We start from the raw sequence: 20,717 nt of genomic DNA, 5'->3' as shown, positions 1-20,717 counted from the left end.
CTAAAAGCAGCATGTAAAGAGATGGGGTCACTGCAATACCACCGCCAGTACCCCATGACCCTCAGGTCTGGCAGCATATTCACACACGTTCTATCCAGAAGTTAAAGTCACTGGAAGAGTCCTCAAGTATTGGAAGCATAGTGGGCATGGCTCGCCCATGTTCCCAAAGGCACAGAGACCAGGGGGTCCTAGGGGGCAGAGAAGAGGTAGGGACTGAGGTCCTCCTGACAGGTTACCCTATGCTTTTTGTTACACACAGCCAGGAGCAGCCTTAAATGCTCTGTCCCTAGCCATAATGTCTAGGCAGCTCTGTCCTTAGTCATGTCTAAGCGTTTGCCTTAGTTAGTCAAGTAACTTAACATGCTGTGAAGACACAGATTGAAGTTACTGCACTTTTTTTTTTTTGATAGCACTAGGATTTGTTCTCAATGCTTCTTGCTTGCTAGGCAGGGGCTCCATCACTTGAGCACCACTCTAAGCCCTTTGTGTTCTGGTTATTTGAGATAGATGTCTTACTTTTTTATTCTGGATGTGACTGGACTGCAATCTTCTTATTTATACTTCCCATAGAGCTAGGTTGACAGGCATGTACCATGATGCCCAACTTTTTCTGTTGAAATAGAGTCTTGCAAATTTATTTTGCCTGGGCTGGCCTGGAACAACTATCTTCTTGATCTCAGCCTCCCAAGTAGTTGAGATAACAGATAGGAGCTACGAGCAATGGCTGAAGCAGTGGCTCAGATGTTGGCCCCATGAGTGCTGAGTGCCCAAGACAAGTGTCCACTGTATTTCCATCTCCTCTGCAAGGTGGGTGCCTGTGCACATGGTGTTGCTGGACAGTGCTTCATGAGGGCAGGCCCTGAGAGACAAAAGCATGGGCTTGGGACACTTGCTCAATGCAAACTACCTCCTTGTCTTTATGCTCAAATGGTTAATGTGAGAACTGATCAGGCCATGGGATATCAAGGAACAGACACTGTTGTCAGCAAAGGCATGCAGTGACATCCAGGTCCCAGATGACGTGATGCTAAAGGGCAGCATACAGGCTTTGCCCCCCAAGAATGTGCACAAGGATGGGGATACAACTGGTGGTGCAATCCTGGGTCAGCATGCACAGGACCCTAGGTTTCATCTCCGGCACTGAGAAACAACTCACCAAAATCAAGCATGCAGGGCTGGGAAGGTGGCTCAGTGGTAGAGCCCTTGCGTTGCATGCATGAGGCCCTGGGTTTGATTCTTCAGCACCACATAAGCAAAAAGAAAAAAGCTGGAGTGGTGCTGTGGCTTAAGTGGTAGAGCACTAGCCTTGAGCTGAAGAGCTGAGGGACAGTGCGCAGGCCCAGAGTTCAGGCCCCACGACCGGACCCAAAAATAAAATAAAAATAAAATAAAATCAAGCATGCATCAGGTGAACCCTATTCACAAAGGCAAGGAAAACGCATCAGCAGTATTGGGGCACATGACTGCCAGGCCCTAGGACTCAGTGGTGATACCTGGAAAGGCCAGAGGCCACCTAGAAGAGGAGGGCACCATCCTGGCAGCTAACCACAGTGTCCTGCCTGTTCACACAGACAGAAGTCAAACACCAGCAGCTTCCTGAGAAGGACAACTAAAACACCAGGCCACAATGGCCACTCCAACAGCCTCCAGTGCTAGGCACAGCCCATACACAAGTCAGCCAGGGTGCCCTCCCGTGGTGAACAATGGAAAATCCGAAGGATGCCAGAACTGGCAGGGTACCTGGGGAGCAGTCCTGGAGGAGTCCCTGCTGCCATGGGCCCTGTGGTGTGCAGATGGGGCCCAGGGGAATGAGGGGAACAGGTGTAGAATGCCAGTGAGGTCATGCTGGGTCCCTTGTAGGTGTGACACAGAGTGCACTCACGCTCCAGCTCACACCCTTCAAACTCCTCAGTCCGAGAAACAGCACAGCTCCAGCTCCATCAGTTTCTAGTCCTCATGTGCCCAGCCTGCTCCAGGCAACAACGGAGGGAAGGGGAGGTTATAAAGTGGCACAACCACTGGGCATGTACTTGTGGCTACCACCCATTCCACTTGTCCCACCACAGGCCTTTCCTCAATATGGCTGACGTCTACAACCTATACTTTCACAGCAGCTTTGCCACCAGAGCCCAGCCTGGACACCTGTCACCTCCCAGCCATCAACCAAATCTTAAGAGCCGCACACAGCCCTGTCTTCCGTCCTAGCACAGGAGACACTGCCTGTGCGGCTGTATTATTGCATGGGTGCATGTACTGTGAGAACCCATAAGCCTGGCCATATGTGGTCTTGCGAGGGGGGCGGGGACACTGACATTGTGTGTGCCTAGGGGCAGAGGCGCTTGGTTACTACTGTAAGGGCAGCACAGTCGTTTCTGAGATCTGAGCAGTGTCAAGGGTTCCATGGCTGCCTGTTTTCAGAGCACCACCCAGTGGCTGCCTGAGGGCATCACCCTGCAGGGCAAACCAAGCAAGGGCAGGAGGCGGAGTGGAGAGGTAGAGGAGCAGGCAGGCCTGGAGTGAGCACTCAAGAGAGGCCCTGTCAGCCTGTAAAGGGCTTCCAGCAGCTTTCCAGGCAGAGAAAGTGGTGGGCTGACACAGTCCGGGGACTTCTGCAATGGTCTCACCCCACCCCAGCGTCCCCAAAACAAAGTGGTGGGCCAGGTGCCCAATACTGAAACCCCACAGCTTCCACCAGAACCCCCAAGTTTACATTTTAAAAATGCCTCTAGTTTATAAGTATTCTTCATAATGTTGGTAACAAGGTTCTGATGACAAAGCTGGGCTTTAGCCAAGACCGCCCTGTAGCAGCCACTCTGCTGCGATCTGGACAAATCAGCTCTCAGGCTTTGGCCCTTGTGATCTGCTGGCATCCAGGGACAGGAGTAGACTTCTAGATCCTGGGACCCTCAGGTGCATGACGCTCCCCACCCTCCCTATGGATCTGGGGTGAGAAGATGGCAAACCACCTTTGACTGAAAAGCCCATATTCATGTTCCCAGGAGGGTGCTAGCTCAGGAGCCCTTGCTTCCTGTGCCCTGCCCTGTCACTCCTCACATCACAGGCCTTCAAGAGGCCACAGTACCTGAGTCCTGGGCCCAGGAGGTGGGTAGTTCATCCAGGAGCACCCCAAACCTCACTGAACCCTGTGAATAACATCTGACCCCACAGAGCCCCGCCCCAACCAGCTCATTGTCTCGCAGTAGCGGTGGCACCAAGCATCTACCTACAATGACAGGCAGGGTCTGGCAGCATAGGGTCTGTCCCTCCATCCCTGCACACAGGGCACAGGAACAGTGGGCTTCAGAACAGAGGCCAGCCCTCCCCTCACAGCTGGAAAACCCGAGTCAGAATCAGAGAGGCTGGTCTACTCTAGAACACTGGCAAGTGGGTGTTCAGGGCAGGCACTGCCCTGTCCACTGTGGGGAAGACTAGACAAATTAGACAGGGCAGGAAGCCCAGGGAGCCTTCAGCACCCCCACAGCCACACATCCCAGCTACCATAAACCACCACCACCACCACCACCCTCACAAGGGTGGGGGTGGAGGTCTATGCTGCCAGGGGCAAGGCACCATGGGGCAGGGAGTCAGGGACCATCCTGCAGGATGGGGCAGAATATGAGTTTGTAAAACGATCAATCAAGGCCACCAGAGAAGCCAGGAGTAGCAGCCACACAGAGAGACTTGGGGGCCAAGTGTGAGGAATGTCAGGAGAAGCTCTCAGAGGAAGAGAGCAGGTGATAGCTACCTGTGCTCCCACTAACCTCAGGACCAGTGAGCTGAGTACGGCCTCACCCGAGCTCATCATCAGGCAGGGGCTGGCATGGTGAGCTGACACAGGACAGTGTGGGGCTGCCAGGAGGCAGGTGGGGAGGGGGAGCCCAGGGTCTGGTGGACATCCTGGAGGAGGGAGACACCCACCGGCTACAGAGGTAGGCAATGGAGAAGAGGCCATTGCCATCCAGGGCCCTAGATTTCTCTTCCCTGGGAGTCAAGCACTGGGGCTCCAGAGAAGAGTCTAGCTCCTAGAATAAGGCTCAGTCCCAGATTCCATCGAGTGGCTTCAATCCCCCACCCTTAGGATGACAGCAATGCCCTCTAAGCCAAGGGGCCTGGGTGAGATGCCCAGGATACTTTCCTGCCTGACTCAGGAGGCCAAAGCAAGCATGTAAGGCTGGCAGTATAGAGTGCAGCACCAGCCAGGGGCTGAGCATAGCACTGCATCCCCCTGCAGGTGTTTTCCCTGGTGCCATCTGTGACCACAGGTATTGCATAAAGTCCCCAAGGGTTCTCCCCTCCCCCCCACCAACATGACACAAGCTTTGCAAAGGGGTGTAAGCACCAAGGAAGAGGAACGTAAAGCCTACAGCATCCCAAGTTTCCACAGGGCTACCCTAGGAGAAGCTGAGAAGAGGAAACCGCTCCCCAAATCCATTACCTTGTGTGGCCACAGCTCTCCCTTCAGAACCTGGGGCCTCCGCCCAGGACCTGCTGCTAGCGCTGTAGCCTCCTGGCACAGTCCAACTGTGTGCGGTGGGCAGGGTAGCAAGGGCTGCTCAGCATTGCAGTCAGGACTCAGTTACCTGGCACCCAGGCCACACAGCATCTACTGTCCTGGTTCATTCTGTTATCAGAGAGAGAGGGCCAAGACCCCTGATCAGGACTGGGCTACCATGGCCCCCGGTGAGTGCTGGGAGAGGCTCGGGAGCGCATAGCTGGCTGGCATAGGTCTTGAGCACTTAAGAGTCTGGGTGGGGTTTCAGCTCCTATTTTAAGTTGCAAACGTTGCTGCTTTCTGGGAGGGGCTGTGTGAGGGCCAGCACGCATCTGCAAGAGAGCCCTGGAAGCTGGGGCTCAGCTCGGCACACGTTACCCCTCCATCCAGTACAGGGAGATTTGAATGTGTATGGTCATGTGACCAAACCATACACTACTTTAAACCCAGTGTGTGTCGTTTGGATGACTTCAGGCCAGTTCCTGTTTCTTCTTATGAACTGTAGGTTTCTGTGCCTGCCCGGCTTCAGCGAGTAGAGCAGCAGAAGCTAGGCCAGGAGCAGAAGCTTGGCTCCACAACAGCTTCTTCCATCCTGAAGAAGAGACACAAGCTGTCCATCTGCAGGCAGCAGAAGCAGCCTTGGCACAGGTAAGCATCTGTCCACCTCTATGGGAGGTGGCAGACCTGCCATCCTGGCTTCCACCTCTTGAATCAGCGCTGGCTGGGGGATGGGGAGGCCTAGAGAAAGTTTGTTGCTGTGGTGGGAAGTTTCTTTAAGAACTCAAACTTTCCACTACAGGTTGGTTGTCATACGAAAAAAAAAAGCAGCTATTGTTCTAGGCTTTGTGTGGAGATGACTGCAGGCACTATCATCGCACTAAAAGAGGTTGAGAGGCTCTAGTGGGTGCCCAGAGGGGCTGGAAAATGTTTCTGGGGGTCAGACTTTGCATTAATGGAGCTGCCAGCTAAGTAACTAGTGCTGGGTCTTCTTGTAGAAAGAATCCCACAGATCTGAGTTGGCAGAGCACACAGCACATCTGAAATGCACACATGGTAATGGAGGGTTCTGCTGGTTGGCTCTGGTGGGGTGAGGTAGGCATCCAGACGTGTACTTTTCCTTCCAGAGGACACTGGCAGGCAGGGCGGGGAGGAGCCTGTGGGAGCTGTGGCTAGACTTCCTGAGACAAGGGAGCTGGCCAGCCTCCGCACAATGCAGGCTCTGTGCTCCCAATACTTTAGTATAACAGCAGTGTCCCTGTGAGGGCAAGAAATAGAGCTAGCTGGAGCCCCCACATGCAGGTCCATTACGCTTCATAAGGCCACTGGATAGAGCTCTCTGGGATGCTCCATAATGCACTCCAGGGCTTGTCATCAGCCCAAGAACAAGCATGTGTGAAACTGGCCTCGCTGCCCCCACAGACCAGCAGGAAATGTGCTTGCTCAGAACCAACAGCCAGCTCAGCCACTGGGCTGCCCAGGACAGGGCTTGGCCAAGCACATTGAGTCTGCCTAGCCAGGTGGCCCTCGGAGCTCAGGGTTCTATCAAAACCTGTTAAGTGAGCAGCCAGCCAGGGGGCCAGTAAGTGGAAGGAAGGGCTGGGCAGTGGAAGTAGGGAGCAGCAGGGCTTGTGGGTTCTACAGAGGGCAGGCCGCTGGGCGAGGGTCCACCCACAGCCCCACACAACCCCTCACGATAGGTAGCAGCTCATGCAGAGCGAGGGCTGCCACTCAGTTCTCAGCCCAGGCCCTGCCCCATGCTGCTCTTTCTTCTGGGTCACTGCTGGACACCAGGACTAGCAGACACTGTGTGAAGATTGGGTAGGAAAGGGCTGGAGAACCTGGCCCTTACCACACTGAGCCAACCACAGGCAAGGGTCATGTGTTTCCATAGCTATGCGTTAGTGCTGTGCTCCTGGTGTATGGGTGTGTTGATCAGGTATGTACATGCATGTAGGCAGAGTTGTGTTTGTGTTTCCTGGCAATGCATGCACATATATGTACACAGCATATTTATGTGTATTTGCATGTGTCCAGTGTGTGTATAGCAGTCTATGTGTGACACGTGTCTTCTTCAGAAGATCCAGAAAAGCAAAGTGGGCTCTGTTATCTTTCTGCTTTCATTATTTTTCACATCTTAGGCAGAGACTCAAATAGTCCCTGAAAACAAATAGCCTTGGGACCACCAGGGGGAGGCCAGGAGCAGGAAGCTGAGGACTTCCTACGCTGCCTTCCTTGACCCAGGGGTCACAGCCAGAGGCAGATGGCCTGGCCGGCTCCCATACACCACTCGGATGTCAGTCTAAAGCCCCTCTGCAGCTACTCCACACCAAGCTGGCCAAGGGCTGGGGGCGTAGGACACCAGGCCACGTATGCAGAACAGCAGTGAGTCATTGGAAGTTGCCTCTGCCTGCAGGAGCCAGGGAGACTGAAATGGAAACATGACTGGGCCAACAGCAAAAGCTCTTGGCCAAGTCCTGCCCAAGAAGGCAGGGCTTCAGAGTAAGCAGAGTGGACTGTCACTAATGCCACTGTGCGCTCCATCCTGATCACAGCCCCTGCCACCTCTCCCACAACTGAGTGACACAGACTACCAATGCCCTCGGTTGGGGCTAGGGAAACAACTGAGCTGTACCTCACTAGACCCATGGGGCCACAGGCAGATCCTCTTGGTAGGGCTCATGGCCCCTGCCCGGTGGCTGAGGTTCATTCACCACCAGGCCACTTGCACGTAGGGCCCCTCAGACCATGTGGAGAATCCTGACCAAATTTCTGCAGACTTTGCACAAATGCAAAACAATCTGTAAGAGCAAAAGCTCCAAAACGGTTCAGTCCAGACAGAGAAGGACTTTGTAATTACTGACCTGGCACAAATTATGTAAGGATGGCAAAAACCAGGGCAAAGCACAGAAGACCTTCCAACTGGTGCACTGGACAGGGGTTGCACAGTTCCTGAAGGATGGACATTCAGCAGTCTGTAACAGAGCTGTGGGGTGAAGCACGAGACCCTGGCCTGTCTGGGGGAGGCAGAAGTGTCTGCCTCACTGGGAGCTGTACAGGGGTATGGGTTGCCCTTTCCTCCTCTCCCACTCCCTAACTCTGGGAAAGCAACTGATACTAAAGCCAGCCCATGCGTCCAGGAGCCGGTCGGAATCTGGAGGGCCTGAAGCTGCTGCGAGGGACAGAGCATTCTCAAGGCGCTGGCCCTGGGGAGCACCCCAGGGATCCAGGCTGACCTCAGCAGCCCTTCCTCAGGGCTTGGGAGTGGCTCTGAGCCCCTGGTTCTCAGCCTGAGGATGGCTGCCATGGAGTGCCCAACCCTCTGCCAGGAATTCTGGGGCTTTGTAAGACCTTTGCTTTTTCTGGAGTTAAAAGTACAATTCCAGCAGGAACGAAGAATGGTGTGGCTGCCTGGGGAGACTCAATAGTGCCAGGATGACCCCAGGAGCCAGCAATGCCACTCGCAAGGACATGTACCCTCCTAAGCAGGCCCACCGCAGCCACTGCTGCCTGCAGACACCAACCTCGCATACCTGCCAGCACAGGCCAACACCACGTACTCAGCAAGAGGACACAACAACCTGGGACTCGTGCCAGGAAGGGCACCATGCCCCATGAGAAAGCAAGCTGGCTTTTGCAGCAGCTTCGCATGCAGATCCATCTCATGTTACTCTAAAGTAAAAGTTCAGGAATAGAAAATGGACACTTGGTGGTGGCAGAAGAGATAGATGAAGGGGCTGGGTGTTAATGGGGAGTGGGAGACAGCGAGGGGACTGTTCCTCTTGCTTATGTGGTGGTTACAGTCACTGTATGATCAGGTCTTCCATGGTTCCCACCAAGGAAAATGTGTGTCACTGTAAATTCTTTAAAAGAGCCATTAAAAAAAAAAGGAGTGCCAAGTTCTCAGCAAAAACTATCTAGGTTCTGACTTCGGTCACTGTGTCAACTAGCTGGTGAGCCAAAGACGAACATCTCTCAGTGACTCATTATGACCACTGGGAGCAAGACTGTAGCTGCAGCACCTGTCTCATGTGGAAGCCCAGGTCTGAGGAGATGACAAATTCCAAGTGTTCCATCAGGGTCTGGCATGTGGCATGATGCCAAGAGAGAATGCCATCCACCTAGGGGCCAGGCCCCAGTCACTCTCCCTCTCCATCACTCACTTGCTGTGGTTCTAGAGTTAGGGAGATGTTGGAGAAGAGAATTTCAAGGCCTAGAAGCTCCCAGGATACAGGGAGCCAGAAGAGGGAGCCAGGAGACTGAGCAGCAGAAGCAACCCGTGCAAGGCCCAGGAGGATCGGTGCTCTGTGCTCTAGTTACACAGCCTCTTCAGTCAACAAGCAGCCAGTGGCCGCTCACGCCTGAAATCCTAGCTACCGAGGAGGCTGAGATTTGAGGATCGAGGTTAAAAGCCAGCCTAGGCATGAAAAGTGTGAGACTCTTATCTCCAATTAACCAGCAGAGCCAGAAATAGAGCTGTGAATGAAATGGTAAGAGCACTAGCCTTGAGCAAAAAAAGCTCAGGGACAGCACCCAGGCCCAGAGTTCAAGCCCCAGGACAAGGACCAGCATGCACACATACACACTAAGAGGAAAAAAAAAAAGAAAAAGAAAACAAAAAAGGAAAGCCAGGAGCTAGAAGCTCATACCTATAATCCTAGCTACTCAGAATCACAGTTCAAAGCCAACCTAGGCAGGAAAGTCTATGAGACTCTTCAATTAACCACCAGAAAACCAGCAGTGAGTGAAAAGAGCTCAAGGACAGTGCCCATGCCCTGAGTCCAAGCCCCATGACCTCCACAAAACAATAATAAAAAAAAGAAAGAAAAGGAAAAGGAAAGAAGTGGCCAGGGGGCCTTGCGGGCAAGCCTGGCACCAAGACCTGACAATGTGTGATTGTGGTCTGGCCCTCTAGGTAGCACGGGGTGATCAGCTGCACCAGGGCAGCACAAACAGGGGGCTCGGTACTGCATGGGGCTGAGGGTCCTACTCTGCCTTGAGGAGCCCTGAACAAATATACAGGACTACACTGTGCTGAAACATCAACTGGGGAGGGGTTTAGCGTGGATGTAGACAGAGATGTGGGCAGAACGGAGAGCCTGAGTGGTGCCATGTGATATCTATGCCCAGTGCCCACCACTGAGCAGTCAAATGGCCTTCTCTCCTCTCTTCTAGTGCACCCAGTCAAGGCAGGAGACCCAGGAGCTAAGCTGAGCCTCCACACGGTGTGGCCCAAGTGGCAAGTGGAGAGCAGAAAGTTGCTGCAGTGGAGCTCTAAGCACTGAACAAGGTGCCCTCTTGCCCTAGAGAGCAAGGTGCTCTCACTCAGGGCCAGGCTACAGCCACACCGGAGAGCTGGGCAGACAGCTGCAAGCAGCACAGCTCCTAACCGTGGAGATCCACAGACACACCACCTGACACCACACTGTCCACTCAGCACAGACCAGATGTGGACAGAGACTGACATCTGCACAGCACTGTTTCCCAGCTCCTTCCCATCGTACTGATGAGATGAAGATCTTCCTCTCAGGCTAGTCATGATTCTTCATTTCCAAGCCACCTAACCCTTAAGTAGTGGTGAATTAGAACAGTCACAACTCACTGCTGCGTCTTGAGCCAGAAACACACCTACGGAGTGTCTATAGCATGAAAGGTAGATTGGCCTTGAGGTGCCAAAACACCACCAGAACATCAAAGCGGACCCCCAAAATGCAAAATCAGAGTTCAAATCTCAGTAAACCCCCTTCCAAAAACAAAAACAAACAAAAATAAATCTGCAATTCCCTTAGCCAAACAGTGGCTCAAACCTGTAATCCTAGCTATTTTGGAAGCTGAGATCAGGAGGATTGTGGTTTGAGCTAATCTGGCCAAAAAGTTTGAGACTCTCCTCCATTCTTTTTTTGTTTGTTTGTTGGTTGTGGGTCTTGAACTCTGGGCCTGGGCACTGTCCCTGAGCTCTTCAGCTCAAGGCTAGTGCTCTATCACTTGAGCCACAGTGCCACTTTTGATTTTCTAGTGGTTTACTGGAGGTAAGAGTCTCACGGACTTTCCTGCCCGGGCTGGCTTTGAACCGTGATCCTCAGATCTCAGCCCCCTGAGTAGCTAGGATTACAGGCATGAACCACCGGCGCCTGGCTTCCTCCCCCAATCTTAACTAATGTATATGTTATATGAGCATCTGTTATCCCAGCTACACCGAAACTGTAAGTAAGAGGATCTTGGTCCAAGGTCAGCTTTATCTGAACAATAACCAAAGTCTCAAGTAATAGAACACCTGCGTAGTAAGTTCAAGGCTTTGAGTTCAAATCCAAAGTACTGCCAAAATCAAAAGAACAACAGCAAAAAGATGAGTCCAAAGGCCAGCACACTGTGCCACGAGCAGGCACCCTTCCCAAGGCCAGTGAGTTATTCTAAAGACCCCCTCTTCTTCTTCCTCCCCGCCCCCCCCCCCCCCCCGCATACCACATGGTCTGAGTGTATCAAGGTGCAGGCAGTGGCCCAATAGACTGGGCAGATCAGTCCCTCTGGCCAAGAACTTCCAAGGCCTATTGCCAGAAACAAAGTCTGCCCCAAACTCCTATTCCTGGATATGCGGGCTTTGTTATGACAGAAAATCATTTCCTAAAATGTTTTTTAAAAAAACTAGGAGGAGGGAGGGTAAGTTTCTAAAAAACAAGCAAACAAAAAAAAAAACAAGACATACGGAATTACATTGTGAAACCTCTCCAGACACCCCCAGGCTGGCAAGGGGGTTAATATGGCCGGGTATACAAACATCACCCCTGAGAGCCATCACTCTGGACTGGTAGGAGCCTCCTGCTCGACACCAGGAAACCCAAGGGGCAATACCAAAGCCAAAGCAAACATACTTCAGAGCAAGTTGCCTTCATCTGTCAGTAATTTTTGAATGGAAGTTTAAGTAGGGCACTCAATATGTTGTATTCCGAGATAGCCAAAGACAGAAATCAAAAGAAGCTTCAAGACATCTTCAAGGAATATAAAAATCTTGAAGCTTAAAAAGTGCCAGTTCTCAAAGGCCCTAAAAGAACCTTTAGAAACTACAAGTGCAGGGGGCTGGAAAGGTGGCTCAGTGGTAGAGCACTTGTCTTGCATGCCTGAGGCCCTGGGTTCGATTCCTCAGCACCACATAAGCAAAAAGAAAAAAGCCGGAAGTGGCGCTGTGGCTCAAGTGGCAGAGTGCTAGCCTTGAGCTGAAGAGCTGAAGGACAGTGCCCAGGCCCAGAATTCAGGCCCCACGACCGGACCTCCCCCTCCAAAAAAAAAAAAGAAACAAGAAGTGCAGAAAGCAAAACAGGAGCCGGGCGCTGGTGGCTCACGCCTGTAATCCTAGCTACTCAGGAGGCTGAGATCTGAGGATCGCGGTTCAAAGCCAGCCCGGGCAGGGGAGACCATGAGACTCCTATCTCCAATAAAACCACCAGAAAACCGGAAGTGGTGCTGTAGCTCAAGTGGTAGAGCGCTGAAGAGCTGAGGGATAGCGCCCAGGCCCAGAGTTCAAGCCCCACGACCGACAAAAAAAAAAAAAAGAAAGAAAGCAAAACAGGGAGGATGCCTGAGCCATAGCTCAAGAGAAAAGAAAGAAGCCCGTAAGAGGGTCGTACCTCTGGTCTGCAGGTGAGCAGAAAGGTGGAGAGCATGAGGCTGCAGAGACACCTGAAGGCAGGAGAGCTGACAGGAGGTAATGGATGACATGACCAGGTCACAGAAAAGCCTAGGACAGACCTGGGCATGCAAACACCCAGCACACTAGGTAGTCAACTGCCTGTGTATAAAATAAGCACGTCTGTGGGCACATGGCTGAGCTTAGGATGCACAGAACCCTAGTGGGGTGATAAGCCAGCAACAGCTGTTCATTCCTACCATACTGCCAAACCACCTGTATACAATCTGTAGCCACACTGTGTGCATCTGCCAGGCTGGCCAGGAGCAAGATATGCTTCAAAACACCCCTACACATATAAGTACACACGTATGCACACACATTCCTCACCCATGGGCTGAGCCCACCCACACCAGCAGCCCATCCCTTAGGTACCCCAGGAAAATTATGCTTCCAATTTGATTGCCTTCTTTTCTTTTAATAAACAGCAACGTTATCTCCCAGCCCCAACTACTATTTAGTTAAAATTTAAAGGAAAGGAGGAGACAATTGTATGGAAACACAATTATTTCACTGACCAAAGATGGTGTAAGCCTGTCAGCATGGTGATTTAAAGCCCTAAACCCAGGAATTTACAGCTCACTGTAATAAAGTAATTCACAGCTCAAAGAGCTGGATGCCTGACAACGCCCAGAGAGCCAGCAAAACATGCTGCTCCTTGAGCCCCTAGTGTCTGTGTTGAGTAGGAAGAGCTCCAAAATGAAGGACTAACTGGTTAGCATGTCCCAGAATTTCTCAGGCTCACAGCCAGATTTCAAATGCAGAGTTAGGCCCTGCCTGCATCCAATGTGGATTCTAGGCGATTCTGCCAGGGGCCAGAGGCCAGGGCCAGCCTGTGCGGGAAGCTCTGATGACTCAGGGAAGAACTTCCAGAACTCTGCTCCTGGTGGGCTTCTGGGAGACAGAAGCCATCGCCAGGAGATTGTTCACAGGGCACACCCTTGTTCCTCACCCTGAGCAGTGGCATTTAGATGTGGCTGAGAGTGATGAGGACAAGGTTGTGAGACTGGCAGGGCTGTTCAAAGGTGGGACAGAATTTTACACACACACACACACACACACACACACACACAGTCCCCTATGCTGTGTACATGGCACTGGCCACAGCTCCACGGGCTCAGCAGCAGGGTGGCATGTTGGAGACAAAGCCTTGAGCCCACACATGCTGACACAAAGGCGGGGCCAGCCTGTGACTATGTGGCACATGCTTCCGTTACAGGGGTGTCAGCTCTCAAAGATGAGCTCCCACAACATGTCCTGGATCCAGTACCCGAGCCACGTGTCCCCAGCTGTGGAGGATGTCATTGCTGTCCAGAGCATCATCTCCAGATGCACACATGTGTATGTGGTTCTGTGCGTCCCACTGAGCCTGGCCACTGGTCTCTTCAACCTGATCACGTTCGTCCGCAGCCGAGCCAAGCTGGGGGTGCTGGACAAGCAGCTCTTGGGCCTCACTGTCACCTGCATCATTATGACCCTGCTGTCACTCAGCGCTGCCAGCAGGCCCAACTACATGCACACCACCAACCTGGGCTGTGGGGTCCTGTCCTTCTTCACCAATGTCTGCTACTTCACTGCCCAGTACCTGCAGGGGGCCACGCTCATCCCGACCCTTCTGCCAGGCTCCTCGTGCCATCTGCTCCTGGAAAGCCAGGGTGCCCTGAGCCCTGCAGCAGGCCTGGCTGCCATTGGGGGCTGTGCCATCTGTAGCTCACTGATCATGGTGGCTCTGCTGGGCACATCCGGGGAACTGCACAGAACCACCCTGTGCCAGGTGGACCCACTGACCACTTGGCCAGAATATGAAATTGTCAAGTTCAGTCTGGGCTTCGGGCTGGCCCTGGCCTTCAAGCTGGTTCTCTTGGTCCTATTTGCCACCCAATCAACCTGGCGGGCAGCTCCGGCCCAGAGGGACACGGCCTCTGCCTGCAGTGTGGTGCTGGCTGTGGCTCTGAACATGTTTGCCTGCCGACTCCTCTACAACACAGTGCTCCTCCAGCGGGCCAGGCGGAAGCTGCAGAGGGACATTGGCTCTCCAAGGGATGAGCTGCTCATGAACCTGGCAGAACTGGTCCTGTTTGGGGAGAGCTGCATCAACGCCCTGGCCACCCTCCTCCTGCACAAGCCCTGCAGGCTTGCACTGCTGGGCATCCTGGGACACCTCAGCCAGAGATGTAGAGGACAAGAGGCTGACAACAGTGTCTCCCTGCACAGAGTGGCAAGCTAGGGCTAAACCACACAGACGGATGGACACCATGCCTGTTCTAGGTGTTCAGGAAAGACTCACAGAGATGCCACAGGGATGTGGGCATGCTTGGAAAGTTCATTAGACAGTGGTTTTAGGGCCTTCTACTCAGTCCATGAAAAAGCACCATGGTTCCATGAGTGACACCCAAGCACGAAATGACGAGGGCAGGAGTTGGGCACTGCACGCTCAGCCTGACATCTTCCCCAGCACTGTCCTAGCCAAGTGACACAAAGAGACACCAGTCAGCACAGACATTCTCCAGCACCCCTAGGCCATACCATGCGCTGCTCCTCCTGCCACTGCCGTTCAACCCCCCAGTACTGCCATGGTGTCTGGGCGATGGAAATCTGGTCAGGGACAGAGAGGTTCTGTCTTCACATCTGTCATCATCATGTAGCTCTGTGATTGTCACCTACACACTGAGAAGCCCTGGAACAGTGGGACTGAACCCAGTGCCTACAGTGTCCCAGAGCAAATAGGTAGGGACACCGTGTGGCTAATCTGTGGGAGGGTAGCACATGCATTCTCCCATCTGAAGGTCTGTGGACAGGCTGAGAGCATGAACTCTAGACGTTTGTGTCCACAGCTGCTACCCATCATTCCCACTAGATTTTTATCAAGACTTTGTCATGTAAAGACCTAAACCAAGGCCTTTATGAAATCTATGGCTGCCTAGTTTCAAGTATTTTTGGGAGGAGGGGAGAGGGGATCAGTTGTGGGGCTTGAACTCAGGGCCTGGGAACTATCCCTCAGTTCTTTATGTCAAGGCAAGTGCTCTACCACTTGAGCCACAGTGCCACTCCCCATTTTCTGGTGGTTAGTTGGAGATAAGAGTCTCACAGACTTTCCTGCCCAGGCTGGCTTTGAATCATGATCCTCTGATCTCAGCCTCCTGAGTAACTAGGATTACAGGCATAAGCCACCGGCACTCAGCTTAGTTTCAGTCTTAACGGCATTTTGTATCTAAAGAATAAAAGAATGTCTATGATAAGCTTTCTTGTTGATGTTTACATATCTGCATGATTCCTTCAGAGGAAAAGGATTCTGGATCCTAGGCAAGTAGGTGGCTTCAGCAATGATCTATGGACATTTCTTTCTTTTTTTTTTTTTTTTTTTTGGGGGGGGGGTCCGGTCGTGGAGCCTGAACTATGGGTCTGGGCGCTGTCCCTCAGCTCTTCAGCTCAAGGCTTGAGCCACAGTGCCACTTCCGGCTTTTTTCTTTTTGCTTATGTGGTGCTGAGGAATCGAACCCAGGGCCTCAGACATGCAAGGCAAGCACTCTACCATTGAGCCACCTTCCCAGCCCTCTGTGGACATTTCTAAATGCTTTCAAAAGACCCCCTTGCTATTTCCCCCTCCACTTATTTATTCACCTTCACGGCAACCTTAATGTGGCATGTGTGAGGTCTATCCACACACTCACAGCAGGCAGACAATGGGTAGACCCTGTTACCTGCATCAACACACAGAAGACAGTAGCAGGGCTGCTTCTCCCAGCATAGGTTTGAACTCAGCATCATGTTTACCAGACATGCTCTTGCTCTTTCGGTCATACCACCAGTCCTAGTTGCCCTGGTTATTTTATTTTGTGGGTCGTGGGACTTGAACTCGAAGGCCTGGTTGCTGATCTTCAGTTTTTGTGTTCACACTCTGCCACTTTGAGCCACAGCTCTACTTCCAGTAGAGGTAAGTCTCTTACATGATCCTCAGATCTCAGACTCCTGAGTAGCTAAGATTACAAGTGTGAGCCACTGGCACCCAGTTGCTCTGGTTATTTTTTGCTTTTTTGCCCAGGTTGTCCTAGACTTCCATCCTTCTACTTATGTTTCCAACTATGGCTAAGATGGCATATGCTTATCAAGACATCCAGCTTTTTCTGTTGAGGTGGGGTCATGCAAATTTTGTCCATTAGCCTGGAACCGGGATCCTTTAGATCTCTGCCTTTCAAAGAGCTTTATAGGCATTAGCTCCTGACATCCAGCCAACACAGGGTGGATTTTGTTTGTTTTTAATTTTGTGCTTATGCTATGACTTAAACTCAGGACCTAGGAGCTGTCCCTGGGCTTTTGTGCTCAAGACTAGTGCTCTACCACATGAGCCACAGCAATACTTTCACCTTTTTGGTGGTTAATTGGCGATATGAGTTTCATAGACTTTCTTGCCCAGGCTAGCTTCCAATGGCAATCCTTAGATCTGTCTCCTGAGTAAGTATGATTACAGATGTGAGACATGAGCACCAAGAAAAGCTACTTCTTTTGAGAGCCTTTTATGAATTTCAAGGTCTTTTATGAGCTGGTCAAGGTCTATAGATGTCTATATTTAGAGCCAACTTAACCTGTACACCTAAGCTTTGGTCTCTACTGACTGTCATACACTTGGATATAGTTTGAGTTGTGTCTCTCAAGTCTCATTTGCTGAAAGCTTGGTCCCAGTGTGTGACTTGGAGGTAAGATGGTTAAGAAGTGGGGTCCAGTAGAAGACCACTCCAGGCTCCAACCTGACTTTCCAGGCCTGCCATGTAATCTCTCCCTCTTGACACATTCCACTGTGACATAACCCAGCGAAGGAGCCCCTCACCAGAGGCTGAATCATCAGGACCCCTGGATCTTACACTTTTAATCTTCAAACTGTGACCTAAGCATGGCATCAGTGATTCATACCTGTAATCCTAGCTACTCAGGAGGCTGAGATCTGAGGATCATGGCTTGAAGCCACCTGGGGCAGACTTGAATTCGAGACTAATCTCTGATTAACCACCAAAAAGCTGGAAGTAGAGCTATGTATGTATGGTTCAAGTAGTAAAGCACTAGCCTTGAGTAAAAGAAGCTCAAGGACAGCACCCAGGCCCCAAGTCCAAGGACCAGGACCAGCAACAAAACAGAACAAAAGAACACTGTGACCTGAAATAAACCTCTTTTTTGTATAACATACCAGTGTCAGGCATTGTGATTATGATGGAGGATGGATTTATGCATGCATGTTCACAGCTCTATGCTGTCTGGCTGGAGAGATGAGGACAGCCAGCAGCCCTCTGGTAGCTGTGAGACCATTCAGTGTGGAGCTGGCTAGCCATCTCTGCTTCTAGCCAGACCGGCCTTGAGGACCCTCACTGTACATGTGCAGCATGCAGCCCAGTTCCAGCAGACTGCCTCCAACTTTCTGGGGCTCTCTTCAAGTGGGGCCTCCTGTCCTGGAACTACATGCCAGCAATCCCAGCTCCTTCGGCCTAGCCAGCTCTATGTCTCTGCATGGATGCCTCCCTGGGCTGCGGACTGAGACTGCCCAGACAGGAAGTGGTGAGACAGGGCCTCACCTTCTTGGATGTCTGACAGTAGCTGTTCCCTGTATCTGCCCTATTTCCAGTGGCTCCTGGCCAGTTCATTGAAAAATACCCTGCATTAGTCGATGCCAACACCTCATGAGCTGAGATGAAGACCCAGGTGCCCAGAGGCCCAAGGAGGCAAAGCTGCCTGCAGGGCTGGGAGGCCTGGAGCTGCCAGCTACACTGAGTTCCTAAGCATTTCAGCCCTGGGAGTAATTTTAGAAACCCAACCACAAAAATGTGCCTTGGTAGTTCTCAAACAGTAGGATCCTCTTAAAAAAGAAAAAACAAAAGCTTACAGGGGGCTGAAACAGGAAACATTAAAAAAAAAAAAAAAGTTCTCACTGGAGAAGAGGAAGAGGGAAGGGCACTAATGTTGGAGCATCGGGCGACCCCCAGGTCTCAGGACCCACCTAGGACCTTGATAAGCAACTCTCAGAAGAGACTAGTTGTCTCCAGCAATAAGGGAATCCTGGGTGGGGAGCAGCCACCACAGCCCCAGCCTCTGCAGGCTCCAAGTAACATCACCTAGCTGTCACTGCAGGTTGGTGGAAAGACCCCAGGACACCAGCAGATCTGTGAGCTATACACACCAAGCTCTGGTTGCCACAACCCCTCAAGAATAAGAGGAAATGTCCCGAAGGCTCCCAGCAACCACGTAGCAGGTATTGCTACTCAAAAGTCAACATATGTGAAGCCACCAGGACAGCTATGTGTGTTGTGGCCAGCCATGCACCAGCTCTGTGAGCTATAAATTCCTTCCCACACGGGCAGATAAGAAAGCTGATGCTCACTTCCCCAAATAAACACTCCATAGAAATGGTACCTGTATTGGGCAACCTGTTGGCCACCTGGATACACTGCCACCCATGTCGAGAGACGGCCAGGCCCACAGCCAGAAGGTGAGGAAAGAATCACCGTTTACCACCCTCCAGGCACTGGTCATGAGGCCCAAGACATGCAACCTAAAGTGAAGGTCAAGTGATAGCCCTGGCATGTGCAGAAAATAAAAGGCTGAGTTTCATAGCCTCACATCCCAGATGGCCAAATGGGGTAGTGCCACACATTGGGCAGGCACAAGAAGACTCCAGTCACCTTCAAGTGTCAGGACTGTCCCATGTCCCACAAGAGAGCATCGGGCGCAGGAGACAAAGCAGGGAGAGACACTGCCAGCACTGGGGAAATTGGGGCTCTAGTCAGCACTGGCTCAGGACTTACAAAGTGACAAAGTTTGTGTGCAGGAGGGATGAGGGGACAGGGCCTCAGTGACTTTGATGGCTTCTGAAGCCAAGAATAGCAGCTTTACTGTATGGGCCCAGAGTCTACACACTCATTACACAGTATTCGCTGTTCACAAGTGAAGTACCTAAGTGTTAACCACAATGGATTCTGCCATTTGCCCCATCTGAAGATAAGCCCTGAGGACTGAGCCATGCACCCCTTGTCTTTCCCTTTTAGTTTCTCAGATAGCGTCTTGGGCTTTTGCCCAAGCTGGCCTCAGATCACAAAGATCCTCCTACCTCTGCCTTCTTAGTAGCTGGTTAACTTCTTAATTGTTATTACAAAGATAATAGACAGAGGGGTTATAGTTAGATCAGGTAACGAACATTTCTATTTGGACAATGTCACCCCTTCCCTCACTCTCTCCAGTTTCTGACCCTCCCTGCCCTACCCCCCACCCCCCTCTCCCCACCTATAAGCTGTATAGTTCATTTTTAACATCATGTCCGGTAAGTAGCACTGTTGCATTTGTTCACTCTGTCCCTCTGTTCCTCTGCCTTCCTTAAACCTCCCAAAGACAGATAAATGAACAAACAAGACACAAAGAAAATGAAAATAGCAACAAAGGGTTGGCTAACTTCTTAAACACCCATAAGAACATTCATCCTGCATGGAACAAGTTTGTTGGAGACAGCCATGATGTGGTGTGGGGCCAGGATACTGGACCCAGACTCACCCTGGGCTGCCCTTTGGCAGTGGTTGCTGAGTGGCAACCCCTGGGCTTGGCCTATCAGTAACTGAGTCTGGAAGCGGCCCCAGCTCTGGAGGGCGGCTTACCAACTCTGCACAGAGCACTGCTCAGCCACACCTTGTAGAAGGTCCTCGCCAAATGTCACACTTGGAACCAACAGCTCTCTCAGCTTGCTACAGCCTTCTGTAAGACCATACTCAGAGAGCATCAACTGAGTTAAAGGGAGGGCCTAGATGCCCACCAGCTGGGTCCTGTCCCTGCCCTGCACTAGCTAAAAGTATCACCAGATACATTACTCAACTATTAAAGTTTTTGTTGATTTGCCAGTACTAGGTTTGAACTCAGGACCTTGCATTTTATTTGCCTTGCTTTGCTCAACTTGTGCTCTAGCATTTGATCTATGCCTTCAGTCTCACTTTTTGCTGATTATTTTGGAGATGGAATCTCATGGGCTTTTCTACCCTGGTTGGCCTCAAACCACAATCCATCAGATTGCAGCCTCCTGAGTACCTAGGATTACACTTGTGAGCTACTTGTATCCTGTAACTACTGAACTCTTTAAGGAAAGGTCAGGCTCCAAGCGAGACCCTAAGGAGCCTTTCTGCTGCTGGCCCTGCATTTGGAGCACACAGATACAGCAGTGGTCACCCGGCTATCCTCTGGCCAAAGTGTGGAGGCAAGCGAATGGTGGGCCAGGGACTCCCAGGAGCCCAAAGCCATCCTCACCAAGTTCTGAAGCCCAGAGCTTGAGTCTGTGAGCCCCAGGAGCAGCTATTTTTAAGTGCCACGCCTTGGCTATTTCAAGGGCTTGAGGCTTTATTTTATTTATTTAATTCAAGAGGAAGCTGTACTTTCTCATGACTCATTTCTTTCAAAATGGTGTCTCAAGCATTTTTAATGCGGGAATCATCTTGAGTTCATAAACTGGTCAGGAATTGTCTAAGAGCCAATAGGCTCTTCACTTTATCATGCCATTCAAACAAAAAGTGACTTCATTACAGCAGG

At 51.6% G+C, this 20,717-nt stretch overlaps 2 protein-coding genes across 3 annotated transcripts in view; one reads left to right on the top strand and one right to left on the bottom strand.

The window, feature by feature from the left end:
* Window positions 1-20,717, bottom strand: part of CUNH7orf50 (chromosome unknown C7orf50 homolog) — a 103,794-nt gene that overhangs the window by 46,006 nt on the left and 37,071 nt on the right. The window lies entirely within an intron of this gene.
* Window positions 4,966-15,110, top strand: LOC122113565. 2 transcript variants are annotated; one of them, XR_006148453.1, is made up of 2 exons: window positions 4,966-5,140; window positions 6,631-8,350. XR_006148453.1 is itself a non-coding variant. In XM_042686587.1 (2 exons), exon 2 carries the CDS (start codon window positions 13,408-13,410, stop codon window positions 14,395-14,397), a length of 990 nt encoding a protein of 329 aa, XP_042542521.1. In that variant the 5' UTR covers window positions 4,966-5,140; window positions 13,390-13,407; the 3' UTR covers window positions 14,398-15,110. The 2 variants fall into 2 exon arrangements, 1 of the variants encoding a protein (XP_042542521.1); XM_042686587.1 differs by lacking the exon at window positions 6,631-8,350 and adding an exon at window positions 13,390-15,110.

Source organism: Dipodomys spectabilis, unplaced genomic scaffold, assembly GCF_019054845.1.
Source record: "Dipodomys spectabilis isolate Male_0828 unplaced genomic scaffold, ASM1905484v1 ptg000098l, whole genome shotgun sequence".
Classification (NCBI taxonomy): Eukaryota; Metazoa; Chordata; class Mammalia; order Rodentia; family Heteromyidae; genus Dipodomys; species Dipodomys spectabilis.
This window is presented reverse-complemented; position numbering and strand designations above follow the sequence as displayed.

Excerpts from the sequence above, each read along its gene's own strand:
- LOC122113565 (XM_042686587.1), top strand. The coding sequence starts at position 13,408 with ATGAGCTCCCACAACATGTCCTGGATCCAGTACCCGAGCCACGTGTCC.